The following is a 15,298-nucleotide window of genomic DNA, read 5'->3' on the forward strand; positions in this document are numbered from 1 at the left end:
AAAGGGGTGCACCGCCGTGCTGTTAGTTCGGCACGGTGGGTCTTTTTGCCCCTTTGCGTGGTTTTCGTTTTAGGGTTTTTTGTAGACTGCATAGTTCTCTTTGCTATCCTCGCTCTGTCTAGAATATCGGGCCTCACTTTGCTGAATCTATTTCATTCCTACGTTTGTCTTTTCATCTTGCTAACAGTCATTATATGTGGGGGGCTGCCTATTCCTTTGGGGTATTTCTCTGAGGTAAGTCAGGCTTGTATTTCTATCTTCAGGCTAGTCAGCTCCTCAGGCAGTGCCGAGTTGCATAGGTAGTTATAGGCGCAATCCACTGCTGCTTATAGTTGTGTGAGGATAGATCAGGTACTGCAGTCTACAGAGATTCCACGTCTCAGAGCTTGTCCTATTGTTTTTGGTTATTGCCAGATCTCTGTATGTGCGCTGATTACTGCACGCTGTGTTGCCTGATTGCCAGCCATAACAGTACAAGGAGCCACACCAATGATTCCCAATAGAGGGAAAAAAGAAATCCTGACATCATTTTTTTTTCTTAGCTCTGTCTTCAGTCTTTTTTTTCCCCTAGACATTAGAGTGCTTCAGGACACAGCTGTGGACATGGATATTCAGGCTCTGTGCTCCTCAATGGATAATCTCGTTGTAAATGTACAAAAGATTCAAGATACTATTGATCAGAAATCGATGCTTGAACCAAGAATTCCGATTCCTGATTTGTTTTTTGGTGACAGAACTAAGTTCCTGAGCTTCAGAAATAATTGTAAGCTATTTTTGGCCTTGAAACCTCATTCTTCTGGTAATCCTATTCAACAGGTTTTGATTATTATTTCTTTTTTGCGCGGCGACCCACAGGATTGGGCGTTTTCTCTTGCGCCAGGAGACCCTGCATTGAGTAGTGTCGATGCGTTTTTCCTGGCGCTCGGATTGCTTTACGATGAGCCTAATTCAGTGGATCAGGCTGAGAAAAATCTGCTGGCTTTATGCCAGGGTCAGGATGATATAGAAGTATATTGTCAGAAATTTAGAAAGTGGTCAGTACTCACTCTGTGGAATGAATCTGCACTAGCGGCTTTGTTCAGAAAGGGTCTCTCTGAAGCTCTTAAGGATGTAATGGTGGGATTTCCTATGCCTGCTGGTTTGAATGAGTCCATGTCCTTGGCCATTCAGATCGGTCGTCGCTTGCGCGAGCGTAAATCTGTGCACCATCTGGCGGTATTGTCTGAGAGTAAACCTGAGCCTATGCAGTGCGACAGGACTATGACTAAAGTAGAACGGCAAGAACACAGACGTCTAAACAGACTGTGTTTCTATTGTGGTGATTCTACTCATGCTATTTCTAATTGTCCTAAACGCACTAGGCGGTTCGATAGCTCTGCCGTTATTGGTACTGTACAGTCCAAATTCCTTTTGTCCATTACCTTAATGTGCTCTTTGTCATCGTATTCTGTCATGGCGTTTGTGGATTCAGGCGCTGCCCTGAATCTGATGGATTTGGATTATGCTAAACGTTGTGGATTTTTCTTGGAGCCTTTGCGGTGTCCTATTCCGTTGAGAGGAATTGATGCTACACCTTTGGCCAAGAATAAGCCTCAGTACTGGGCCCAGCTGACCATGTGCATGGCTCCTGCACATCAGGAAGTTATTCGCTTTCTGGTACTGCATAATTTGCATGATGTGGTCGTGTTGGGGTTGCCATGGCTACAAACCCATAATCCAGTATTGGATTGGAACTCTATGTCGGTAACCAGCTGGGGTTGTCAGGGAGTACATGGTGATGTTCCATTTTTGTCTATTTCGTCATCCATTCCTTCTGACATCCCAGAGTTCTTGTCGGACTTTCAGGATGTATTTGAAGAGTCCAAGTCTGATGCCCTACCTCCGCATAGGAATTGTGATTGTGCTATCGATTTGATTCCTGGTAGTAAATTCCCTAAGGGTCGTTTATTTAATTTGTCCGTACCTGAACGCACCGCTATGCGCAGTTATGTGAAGGAGTCCCTGGAGAAGGGACATATTCGCCCATCGTCGTCACCATTGGGAGCAGGGTTCTTTTTTGTAGCCAAGAAGGATGGTTCGCTAAGACCGTGTATTGATTACCGCCTTCTTAATAAGATCACTGTTAAGTTTCAGTATCCCTTGCCATTGATTTCTGACTTGTTTGCTCGGATTAAGGGGGCTAGTTGGTTCACCAAGATAGATCTTCGTGGTGCGTATAATCTGGTGAGAATCAGGCAAGGAGATGAATGGAAAACGGCATTTAATACGCCCGAGGGTCATTTTGAGTATCTGGTGATGCCGTTCGGACTTGCCAATGCTCCATCTGTTTTTCAGTCTTTTATGCATGACATTTTCCGTGAGTATCTGGATAAATTCTTGATTGTTTACTTGGATGACATTTTGATCTTCTCAGATGATTGGGAGTCTCATGTGAAGCAAGTCAGAATGGTTTTCCAGGTACTGCGTGCTAATTCCTTGTTCGTGAAGGGATCAAAGTGTATCTTCGGTGTGCAGAAAGTTTCATTTTTGGGGTTCATCTTTTCCCCTTCTACTATCGAGATGGATCCGGTTAAGGTTCAGGCCATCCAGGATTGGACTCAGCCGACATCTCTAAAAAGTCTGCAGAAATTCCTGGGCTTTGCTAATTTTTATCGTCGCTTCATCTGTAATTTTTCTAGCATTGCCAGACCATTGACCGATTTGACCAAGAAGGGTGCTGATTTGGTTAATTGGTCTTCTGCTGCCGTGGAAGCTTTTCAGGAGTTGAAGCGTCGTTTTTGCTGTGCCCCTGTGTTGTGTCAACCTGATGTTTCTCTTCCGTTCCAGGTCGAGGTTGATGCTTCTGAGATTGGTGCAGGGGCGGTTTTGTCACAGAGAGGTTCTGGTTGCTCAGTGTTCAAACCATGTGCTTTCTTTTCCAGGAAATTTTCTGCTGCTGAGCGTAATTATGATGTGGGCAACCGAGAGTTGCTGGCCATGAAGTGGGCATTCGAGGAGTGGCGTCATTGGCTTGAGGGTGCTAAGCATCGCGTGGTGGTTTTGACTGATCATAAGAACCTTACTTATCTTGAGTCTGCCAAGCGCTTGAATCCTAGACAGGCCCGTTGGTCGTTATTTTTTGCTCGTTTTGATTTTGTGGTTTCATACCTTCCGGGCTCTAAAAATGTGAAGGCGGATGCTCTGTCTAGGAGTTTTGTGCCCGACTCTCCGGGGTTATCTGAGCCGGCGAGTATCCTCAAGGAAGGAGTCATTGTGTCTGCCATCTCCCCTGATTTGCGGAGAGTGTTGCAGAAATTTCAGGCTAATAAACCTGATCGTTGTCCGGCCGAGAAACTGTTCGTCCCTGATAGGTGGACTAGTAAAGTTATCTCTGAACTTCATTGTTCGGTGCTGGCCGGTCATCCAGGAATCTTTGGTACCAGGGAGTTGGTTGCTAGATCCTTCTGGTGGCCATCTCTGTCACGGGATGTGCGTGCTTTTGTGCAGTCCTGTGGAATTTGTGCTAGGGCTAAGCCCTGCTGTTCACGTGCCAGTGGGTTGCTTTTGCCCTTGCCGGTCCCGAAGAGGCCTTGGACACATATTTCGATGGATTTCATTTCTGACCTTCCCGTTTCTCAAAAAATGTCGGTCATTTGGGTGGTCTGTGATCGCTTTTCTAAAATGGTCCATCTGGTGCCCTTGGTTAAATTGCCTTCCTCCTCTGATTTGGTGCCTTTGTTCTTCCAGCATGTGGTTCGTTTACATGGCATTCCTGAGAATATTGTTTCTGACAGAGGTTCCCAGTTTGTCTCGAGGTTCTGGCGAGCCTTTTGTGGTAGGATGGGCATTGACCTATCTTTCTCCTCGGCCTTCCATCCTCAGACTAATGGCCAGACCGAACGAACCAATCAGACCTTGGAAACATATCTGAGATGTTTTGTTTCCGCTGACCAGGATGATTGGGTGTCATTTTTGCCGTTGGCTGAGTTCGCCCTTAATAATCGGGCCAGCTCGGCTACCTTGGTCTCTCCATTTTTCTGCAATTCTGGGTTCCATCCTCGTTTCTCTTCAGGACAGGTTGAGTCTTCGGACTGTCCTGGTGTGGATTCTGTGGTGGACAGGTTGCAGCAGATCTGGACTCAGGTGGTGGACAATTTGACCTTGTCCCAGGAGAAGGCTCAGCTTTTCGCTAATCGCAGATGCCGTGTGGGACCCCGACTTCGTGTTGGGGATCTGGTTTGGTTATCTTCTCGTCATATTCCTATGAAGGTTTCCTCTCCTAAATTTAAACCTCGTTTTATTGGTCCGTATAGGATTTCTGAGATTCTCAATCCGGTGTCTTTTCGTCTGACCCTCCCAGACTCCTTTTCCATACATAATGTATTCCATAGGTCGTTGTTGAGGAGATACGTGGCACCTATGGTTCCATCTGTGGAGCCTCCTGCCCCTGTTTTGGTGGAGGGGGAATTGGAGTATATTGTGGAGAAGATTTTGGATTCTCGTGTCTCTAGACGGAAACTCCAGTATCTGGTCAAATGGAAGGGTTATGCTCAGGAAGATAATTCCTGGGTTTTTGCCTCTGATGTCCATGCCCCAGATCTTGTTCGTGCCTTTCATGTGGCTCATCCTGGTCGGCCTGGGGGTTCTGGTGAGGGTTCGGTGACCCCTCCTCAAGGGGGGGGTACTGTTGTGAATTCTGTGGCTGAGTTCACTTCTGTGGTCACAAGTGGTATTGCAGTCTCTGGGCTTCCTCCCTCAGGTGTTTTGGTGAGCTCGTTGGCTGCCTTGCTATTTAGCTCCACCTGAGTCTGTCTTCCTTGCTCCTTGTCAATGTTCCAGTGTTGGATCTGAGCTACTGCATCTTTCCTTGGGCCTGCTGCTCTGCTAGATAAGTGCTTCTAGTTTGTTTTCTGTTTTTTTCTGTCCAGCTTGCTATTAACTTTTGCTGGAAGCTCTGAGAAGCAAAGGGGTGCACCGCCGTGCTGTTAGTTCGGCACGGTGGGTCTTTTTGCCCCTTTGCGTGGTTTTCATTTTAGGGTTTTTTGTAGACTGCATAGTTCTCTTTGCTATCCTCGCTCTGTCTAGAATATCGGGCCTCACTTTGCTGAATCTATTTCATTCCTACGTTTGTCTTTTCATCTTGCTAACAGTCATTATATGTGGGGGGCTGCCTATTCCTTTGGGGTATTTCTCTGAGGTAAGTCAGGCTTGTATTTCTATCTTCAGGCTAGTCAGCTCCTCAGGCAGTGCCGAGTTGCATAGGTAGTTATAGGCGCAATCCACTGCTGCTTATAGTTGTGTGAGGATAGATCAGGTACTGCAGTCTACAGAGATTCCACGTCTCAGAGCTTGTACTATTGTTTTTGGTTATTGCCAGATCTCTGTATGTGCGCTGATTACTGCACGCTGTGTTGCCTGATTGCCAGCCATAACAAAACCCCCCCACAAGGGACCCCATATTGGAAACTAGACCACCCAAGGAACTTATCTAGATGTGTTGTGAGAACTTTGAACCCCCAAGTGTTTCACTACAGTTTATAACACAGAGCCGTGAAAATAAAAAATCTTTAATTTTTTCCACAAAAATTATTATTTAGCCCCTGGTTTTGTATTTTCCCAAGGGTAACAGGAGAAATTGGACCCCAAAAGTTGTTGTCCAATTTGTCCTGAGTATGCTGATACCCCATATGTTGGCGTAAACCCCTGTTTAGGCACACGGGAGAGCTCGGAAGGGAAGGAGCACTAATTTGCTGTTTCAACGCAGAATTGGCTGGAATTGAGATCGGACGCCATGTCGCGTTTGGAGAGCCCCTGATGGGCCTAAACAGTGGAAGCCCCCCAATTCTAACTGAAACCCTAACCAAAACACACCCCTAACCCTAATCCCAACCATAACCCTAACCACACCCCTAACCCTAATCCCAACCCTAATCGCAACCGTAAATGTAATCCAAACCCTAACTTTAGCCCCAACCCTAACCCTAAATTTAGCCCCAACCCTAACCTTAACCCCAACCCTAACCCCAACCCTAACTTTAGCCCCAGCCCTAACTTAACCCCAACCCTAACCCCAACCCTAACTTTAGCCCCAACCCTAACCTTAACTTTAGCCCCAACCCTAACCCTAACCCCTGGCCTTTTTGGATCTGGGCCTGCAGGGAGGAGGAGGTAGGAAACCCTCGGAGCAACACGATCACATCGCCCCCTCCCTGCGTGATGCTTCCCTGTGCCGTCGGAATGCTGTGATCATCTTTGATAGTGCCGGATGTCAGCTGCGATAGTCAGCTAACACCCGGCCCCGGTCAGCAGTGCTCCCCCCATGAGCGCGGCTGATTGGTGATGACGTACTATCCCTTCAGTGGTCATACGGGCCCATACCACCTCGACGGGATAGTACGTCAGATGTCAGAAAGGGGTTAAGCAGGGTCGGCCATCCCTGGCCGAGTACAACAGCTGGTGTCACGAACACTCCTAAAGTAGACTTTATTTCCACTTCCATTCACCCCTTTAACTGGATGCCCAGGGCCACGGAATGAATCACTGCTACGGGGACCACCCCTTTAAGTACCGCCGGACCCAGCCCGAGTATCCCACAGCCCTAGCAGGCGCTCTACGTAATTTCGTAGGCACGAGTACTGCTGGACGAATGGTGGGGCCAGAACAAAGAGATGTGGTTTTAGATTGGTTGGCTGAGAGTGCCTTCAGTTCCTTTGCTTTGTCTTCCACCCGGAACCTCACTGAAAGCACAGATTTTGCACCTGTGACCCATGGGCATCTGTCTTTCACCTCAACCCTTGCAAATCAGTCAAGCAATCTGAACCCCAAGCCATGCAGCAGTAACCTCTGCTTTTTGATGACCCTGCTGGCTGTCTTTCCATTGGCCATCCACCTGGACCTGGCCAACAATTGGAAGACATTGAATGCACTGATGCCCAACCACTTGCTCTGTAGGAGTATGAGTACGTGGGAGGGGTAGTGTAAACGTTCTGCAGACCACCGAAGCATGTCTCTGATGATGATAAAACAAAGGTGCCAACTGCTGCAGTTTTCTGCTGTGTGTAAGTTGGCAAGGAGGATATGGGTGAGGACTGGGTGAAACATCATACACAGGATTATTATTATTAATATCTTTTAGAGCACCATTGATTACATGATGCTGTACATGAGGAGAGGTTACATACAAAACTCAAATAGAAATTACAATGAACAAACCAATAGTGACAGACAGGTACGGAGGGGAGAGGACCCTATGCTTGCGGCCTTATATTCTACAAAATATTGGGGAAAGAGACAGTAGATTCGGGGACTGCAGCAGCTCTGGTGTTAGTGAGGTGGCAGTGGGGCCATTGCAGGCTATAAGCTGTTCTGAAGACATGGGTTTTCAGTCACCGCTCTGACAATACAGAGCAGCTGCTATAACCATGCACACAGCCCTGACTGATACTCCTTCTGCATTGGGGCTCAGCTGTCAGTCAGGGCCGTTGGCACAGTTACAGCTGCCGCTCTGTATTCTCAGAGTGGTCACTGAACCAGCGGCAACCCCGCCTCCAACGCTGAAAACCGAATGCTGGCGAGGGAACCTACTCATACACAGACCTGCAGTGAGATCAGGAGAGCAGAGAGTGACCATTACACATTACACTGGTAACGCCCCCTTTTATTTAAAATAAGCTTTGGAGGTTGAGTCTCACAGAGATCTATATCCAGCCCATAGATCTTAACAGATCATTTACATGTAAGAATAACATGAATATCTCTATAATAAGACATTGGATTGTAGATATGAAGGTATCAGTTTATTCAGCTTCCTATGACCTACATGCCCATATACACATTTCTTCATCTTAACTAAAAGTGTTTTAGTGATCTCATATGGGGACATGACACAAGGCTTCTATGTATTTATCTTATTCACCATATACTTATATCCCCACCTCATAGCTTGCTAGACAAATGTTTATTTATTACTGTCAATGCATTTACACCACTATTTCATGCTGAGGCAGGCAATGTTGTGTAGTTTTGCCTCTGCAGGATTTATCTTCAAGTTTTTTTGATTGTTCCCAAGCAAGTTTACATGTATCACACATCACATATGCTGCTTTCTAATGCATGTCACTCATTTTTCCCTAAATTGTCCAGTTTCATGAAGGTTCCTCATAGTTTTCAGATAGTATCAGTATAATATTTTACATTTATAAACGTCTACGTAATGTTATATGAGGGTGTTGACTAGTGATAGGAGAACTGATTCGCAGGACTCCAGTCCATCGGCCAGGTCGATAGTCTGTGACCACTGGATGGGAGGCCTGCGAATCTCCTCTATCCTCTCAGCTTTACCAGCTCTTCTTTTGATTATCTAGGCTGTTGTGATGTCATGTGTACGATGCTCAGTATTGATGACATCACACCATCAAAGCTAATCAAAAGAGAAGGAAAACTGTGCGATAAGAGGAGATTCATAGACTCCCGTCCAGCGGTCACATACTGCTAACCTGGCTGATGGACTGGAGCTCTGCGAATTGATTCTCCCGTCTCTAGTGTTGACACATAAATGGTCATTTTAAAGGGTTTGTACGAGAAATAAAACTCATGGACACGTTCTTCCAAAAAATGTTGCATAGGTTGTATCTGGAAATGCACATTAAGGCCATGTTCACACAGTGCGTTTTTTACTGCGGAACCGCAGCGGTTCCGCAGCTGTTTTCCATGCAGGGTACATAACAATGTAACCCTATGGAAAACAGTCACTGCTGTGCACATGATCCGGAATTTCGTTTAAAAAGCCGCGCAGAATACCTGCGGCAAAAAAGGAGCATGTCACTTCTTTTTCCTGAACCGCAGCGGTTCTGCACCCATAGACCTCCATTGTGAGGTCAAAACCGCAGTAAAACCCGCAGATCAAAAATATATCTGCGGGTTTTACTGCGATTTGATGTGCAGAACCGCTGCAGCAGGAAGTGCGGGGGAGCGGGCGGAAGTGCGTGGGCGGAGTGTGGCTGCCCCCCCCGTGCTCCGATCCCGCCCCCGTGCTCCGATGCCCCCCCCGTGCTCCGATGCCCCCCCCAGTGCTCCGATGCCCCCCCGTGCCCTAATCTCCCCCCCTTATACTTACCTGGCGTCCCGGTGTCCGTCCGGCCGTCTTCTCCCTGGGCGCCGCCATCTTGCAAAATGGCGGGCGCATGCGCAGTGCGCCCGCCGAATCTGCCGGCCGGCAGATTCGCTCCAAAGTGCATTTTGATCACTGAGATATAACCTATCTCAGTGATCAAAATAAAAAAATAGTAAATGACACCCCCCCCACTTTGTCACCCCCATTGGTAGGGACAATAAAAAAATTAAGAATTTTTTTTTTTTTTTCACTAAGGTTAGAATAGGGGTAGGGGTAGGGTTAGGGTTAGGGTTAGGGTTAGGGGTAGGGTTAGGGGTAGGGTTAGGGTTAGGGTTAGGGTTAGGGTTAGAAAACTGCATAAAAAAAAGGATCAAAAAACGCATCAAAAAAGGACAAAAAAGGACCAAAAAAAGGACCTGCGTTTTCTGCCAAGAGCTGCAGTTTTTTAAAAAAACAGTCCTGAAAAAAAAAGGATGGAAATCCTGAACGTGTGAACATACCCTAAAGAGGTTTTCTGGGCTGAGAAGTAAAATCTGCAGACACACAAAACGACTATCGAATTCTGACAGTTGTGATTCCCCTCTATTCCGCGTGAGAGATGGTGGTCATGTGACCACATGTATTTGCAATGTTGCGGTCACATGCCGACTAGATTCTTCTGCACTTCTCTCAATAGAGACTCTGAAACTCTAATCGGCACATGACAGCAAGTATGCAATTAGCTTAGTTATGGTCTTGTGACCGCCAACTCGCACAAGGGAATTGTGATAGTGTGCGCATTACTGCAGACATCATCTTCTTAGCCCAGAAAACTACTTTTACTCTAATAAAGTGAATGGGGCTGAGGTATAATACCTCAAACAATCTGTAGACAGACACAGCAAACATTTTGGAAGATAGTAGCATTTTTCTGTTACCCTTTAGTACCCTTGAGGGTTATATCTATACAGCTTTCTGTAGCTCACCTGCGCCTTGTGTTCTTGTTCCTTTAGGTTTACATGCAATGTTTGGTCATAAAGAATTTCTCCGGTGACATTTAGTTCTTGTGTTTCCTTTACTATCTACAAATAGAAAAGAAATGTACAAATGTGCAAAAGATATTTGTGCATCGATGTAAAAGAAAGCGCACAGTAAGATGGAGACGCTCATATCCTCAATGCTCCCGACCATGGGAGCCAAGAAGTGAAGAAGTGAACCCCAATTCTGCAGATCTAGGTCTGTAATTTATACTCTTCGTTACTAGAAGATACTCCATGGATCATCTGCATCTGAGTTCTGAATGTCATTCATATTTTGGTGTTCAGCTATTTCAAAAATTGTAAAATTACCCACAAATAACAACATTGAATTCTGCACAAGAAGAATGGAAGAAGCAGCAAAGTAAGGCTGGTTTCACATTTGCGTTTTTTGCCGCTGCATTTTAGCGCAAAAAAACGCATACTTAACATTAAAAACGCATGCTTTTTTGCATGCGTTTTGCCGCGTTTTGACAACGCATGCGTCGTTTCTATGCATGCGTTTTGTTGCAGAAATGCAACATGCAGTAATTTCTAGCGGCGTTTTTTTGCCGCAAAAAAACGCATGTGTTTTTTTTGCGGCAAAAAAACGTATTGCTGTCTATGTAAATGCATGCGTTTTTAAGCACATGCATTTGCATGCGTTTTAATAGAAAAAAACAAGAATACACACTGATAAGCCACCTCCCAACCCTAACCCTAAGAGATCCTAACCCTAAGGCCGGGGACACACACAACGTATAAAAAAACGGTCCGTTTTTGACGCACGAGAATCGCACAAATGTTACCAAAACAATGATCCGTGTGCAGTGCGAGGATGCGATTTTCTCGCATTAAATGATCCGTGTGACATCCGTGTGACATCCGTATGGTGAGATTTTCTCACACACTTGCAAAATGAGCAAATAATGGCTGAGCCTTTCCTGTCACCTGCCCAATGCCTGAGAATTTCTCGCAAGTCACACTGATGGTCCGTGTGCTGTGCTATTTTTTCTCACCCCCATAGACTTTCATTGGCGATTCTCGGCCGAGAAACGCTGACAATCGCAGCATGCTGCGATTTCACTCGGATCCTGAATACGGCCGAGAAAATATCGGATGATGGGAGCTGCCCCATTGATTAACATTGGGACGAGTGCTATGCGATTTTTTATCGCCTTGCACTCGTCCGTATTACGGTCTAGTGTGACCCCGGCCTAACCCTGAGGGTTAGGGTTAGGATCCCTAGGGTTAGGGTTAGGGTTAAGGTTAGGATCCCTAGGGTTAGGGTTAAGGTTAGGGTCAGGATCCCTAGGGTTAGGGTTAGGATCCCTAGGGCTAGGGTTAGGGTTAGGATCAGGATCCCTAGGGTTAGGGTTAGGATCCCTAGGGTTAGGGTTAGGATCCCTAGGGTTACTAGGGATCCTAACCCTAACTCTAACCCTAAGCCTAACCCTAGCTATTTCTGTTTATAGTGGGTTTTCTAGTTGATTTTGATGATTGGCAGCTGTCCCACACTTCTCATCATGCGTTTCAAAAACGCAAACGCAGGAAAAAACGCATGTAAATGCGTCAAAACGCCACGTTTGTTTTAAAACATGCAAAACTGCATGCGTCTAAAAAACGCAGCGTTTAAACGCGTTTAAACGCATTTTTTCACCACATGCATTTGCGTTTAAAACACTGCGTTTTTCAACGCAAATGTGAAACCAGCCTAAGACGAATGAGAAATAGATGGAGCGTGTAATCAACAAGGGAATCAATCCTTACCTCATCAAGCTTTTTCAAAAATAATCTTGTATGTATCTTTATCTCTTCCCTTCCAGATGTGACGTTGCACAAGATAAAGCAGCACGTGATTTCCTTGTCCTGACAAATTGAAGTGGGTTTAATGAACACTGTAAATGCTTTGTAATGTTATATCACACGGTTTGATTTTCTACCAGTTTACTTTGCAGGAACTCAAGGGTTAAGAGGCGAGTGATATGACATATCGTAAGGTTATGTGATAGCACTTGTTAAACTGTAGTGGGATCCAAGTGATTACACTGAAAATTTTGGCATTTTATGGGGTGTTTGCTGGTTAATTTAGCCTATTATTTTACATCAATCAAAGTAAAGGTGGTAGTTGGTGAGATCTGTGCCAAAAGTATTAAAAGATGGATGACTCTTTAATATTCATCTTGTACCCTCTATAAGGCCAAAAGAAAACTACACCTTCTATTAGCTGACACAGGCACCTTTTATTTTTACCCCAATTATTATATTGGTATTATTTAAAGGAGCACCCCAAGGACACACATCTGAAATGTATCGCGGTGCAGAGACCCACCGGTTCCCTGCACTGCAAAACATTGTTCCTGCTAATTAGAGGATGGAAGCTGATGTCGGCATTTTAGTCCCATGTTAGTCCCAGGCAGCACATAGCAGTGACGATATGCATCACCCAAAGCAAGCACGCTAAAGTCAGCTGCCGGCCTCTGTGCCTGTTATAGAAGAGAAAGCTGAGTGTCGTGGGGGGAGCATGGGAATGTGATAAGAATTATATATATATATATATATATATATATATATATATATATATATATATATATTAAATGTGTTAGAGAACAGCTGCAGAATGGGGAACATTACACCAGGATGCTCCCAAGAGGGGGGACATCATACCAAGAAGGGGACATTACACCAAGATCATGGACATTATTACTAGAAGGGGCCTTGAAAGGGAGACATTATTACTGGAAGTGGCTCCTTCAGGACTGGGGACATTATTACTAGAGGTGTCCTAGGATAGGAACATTATTACTTGAAAAGGCGAGGATTGTTACCTTATTACTGGAAGGGGCCCAGGAAGGGAGACATTATTACTGGAAGTGGCTCCTTCAGGATTGGGGACATTATTACTGGAGGTGGCCTGAGATAGGGACATTATTACTGGAAAAGATGAGGATGGTTACATTATTAAAGGAAGGGGCATAGTTTGGGAACAGTCTTACTGGAAGGGGCAAAGGATGTTGGACATTATCACAGGAAGGGGCACAGATTAGTGGAAATTCTAACTGGAAGGGCCTAGGATGGAGGACATTATACCAGGCAGGGTCCAGGATGGGTGACATTAGTACAGGATGGGAGGGGGGACGCATATCTTTATAGGATTTAGAACTCTACAAGGGCCCAGACACCTGACCAACATGCAGGCGGGAAGAGTCAGGTCAAAATTTTCCACCGGGGCTCTTTGGACTCTTGTTACGCCACTGAAATTACAGGCACATTACAAAGCATTTCCTAACATATGTGAAGAGCATGCTGCGAAAACCAGCGTGAGCAGACTTTGCACAACAAATTAGTTGCAATTGCAGTACAAGTACAAGAGGTTTCCAACTCCTCATCCCGAAATGGAAAAGATCTGCACGAAATTCAAAGTATACCATAGATGTAAAAATCCACAACATTGTCATTCACTGTGGATTTTACTTTTGGCAATGCATGGGCTAAAAGCGGCAGTGGTCAGTAATAATAGTCGCTACCTAAATTCATGATAAATTCCAATTCACAATATACATTATGTTTGTAATGTTATAAAAATACACATCTTTCTTGTAAGAAAATATGCATTGTTAACCTACTGCCATCTTGTGACAAGTTTAAGTATATTGCCTGTGATTTTATTATCTGCATTTGCGGTTGGTGTTGGCTATCATGTGGTGCAACCTTATTCATGATGTAGGTTATTACAAGTAGAGTGTTTAAAAAAGGAGAGGTCCCCGAAATGTTGCTACAAGTGCAGACATTTGGTCCCTGATGCAGCGTCTTGGTTGGATATGGCTGGAATTAAGGCTGTTACACCTTGTTTATCCTAGCTTCCCCCTCGTTAAAGTGGTGATAGATTTTATTACTGTATATTTATGTGAAAGAAAAATGTATAATGTGAATTGGAAGCATAGAAGCATTGGACAAAAGAAATGTTTGGTATCGGCGAGTTTATTGACCGGCAATGAATGGCAGCTTTGTGGAGAAGATGTGTTATGGTGCTTAAATATCGAGGTGTCTTACTGTATGGTGTGAAGGCCGATTTCTTAACATAAAAGCCTGCGGCCAAATATGTACCAAAATCTGCCACTCCAGGACCTTTATAGTAATACTGATCTAATGTAGAATTCCTGAATAAATTTGCATTTATTCCACAGATCCTAGAAATACTTTGTATGATGTTTATGATTATCAGAATATATTATCTTAATCATTCACATAATACTTACATTAAATCCATTTCCACATATTTGCTCTTTGGTTTCAATTCTACATTGAGTTGAATTCTAATAAAAAAAATGTAAGATTTGATCTTATTAATACATACGAAGAAAAATCTCCAAAAAAGTAAAAATTCTCATACAGCGCAACAGCGTTATAAAAGACCCATTCTAGTCTACACAGCTACAGTGGGGACCCGTGAGTTGGGGGCTTGGTGCCAATGGTACCGACCCCACCCCCGCCCCACCCGTCATCAGAATTTCACAGGTGCTGCATTCGTGAAATGAATAGTATGGTGGATCAGGGAGCGGTCGGCTCCCTGCTGCACCACTCAGCCTGAGCGTCCAAATCTCATCGCTGCAGGCATGATTACATCACTATATCATGTAAGCTACAAGGAGCCTCAGTGCACACCATTCACAGACCAGAGTAATGGGGGAACAGGGTGAGATGAGTAATATTCAGATTTTTAATGTCATTACTTGTAGGGGGCTCTGTTCCGACCCTGAAACTGTATGTAGGGCCTTATTGGGGCATTATACTGTGTGTGGGCTGTAGGGACATCATATTGTATGGCAGCTGTGGGGCCATCATACTGCATGTAGGAGCTTAATACTGTGTGGGGGACTTCATACTTTGTATGGGTTTATAAGGGCATCATACTGTATTGTGAGCCCTCACATCATGCACTGAGAATAAACAGAGGTGCCAACAATGTTAAAGTCCCATTCAATAAACAATGTAATGAGGATAGGGGACATATAAGGGCTCACTCATCCCTCCTTTCTGTGTTTGTTATGTTGGCTATTTATTTTCGTTTGATAATTTAATAAAGATTTTTATTTTTCCTTTTTATCCATTTACTTGAGTCTTTGCACTTTCTTTTTTGTTAGTTTTGCATTTGTTTGGTACGTTTGGGACATTTATTTTGGTGAGGTTTACAATCTTTATTATTTTGTAT

General features: G+C 44.7%; 1 protein-coding gene across 1 annotated transcript in view; it reads right to left on the reverse strand.

The window, feature by feature from the left end:
- ITGAE (integrin subunit alpha E) overlaps positions 1-15,298 on the reverse strand; it is a 135,461-nt gene that overhangs the window by 7,431 nt on the left and 112,732 nt on the right. The window contains exons 28-30 of the mRNA XM_069761094.1: positions 14,346-14,402; positions 11,857-11,955; positions 10,057-10,152 (exon numbers count right to left, since the gene is read on the reverse strand). Coding sequence (XP_069617195.1) covers positions 10,057-10,152; positions 11,857-11,955; positions 14,346-14,402 — 252 coding nt within the window. The remainder of the gene's footprint in view (positions 1-10,056; positions 10,153-11,856; positions 11,956-14,345; positions 14,403-15,298) is intronic.

The sequence above is a fragment of the Ranitomeya imitator genome, chromosome 3 (assembly GCF_032444005.1).
Source record: "Ranitomeya imitator isolate aRanImi1 chromosome 3, aRanImi1.pri, whole genome shotgun sequence".
NCBI lineage: Eukaryota > Metazoa > Chordata > Amphibia > Anura > Dendrobatidae > Ranitomeya > Ranitomeya imitator.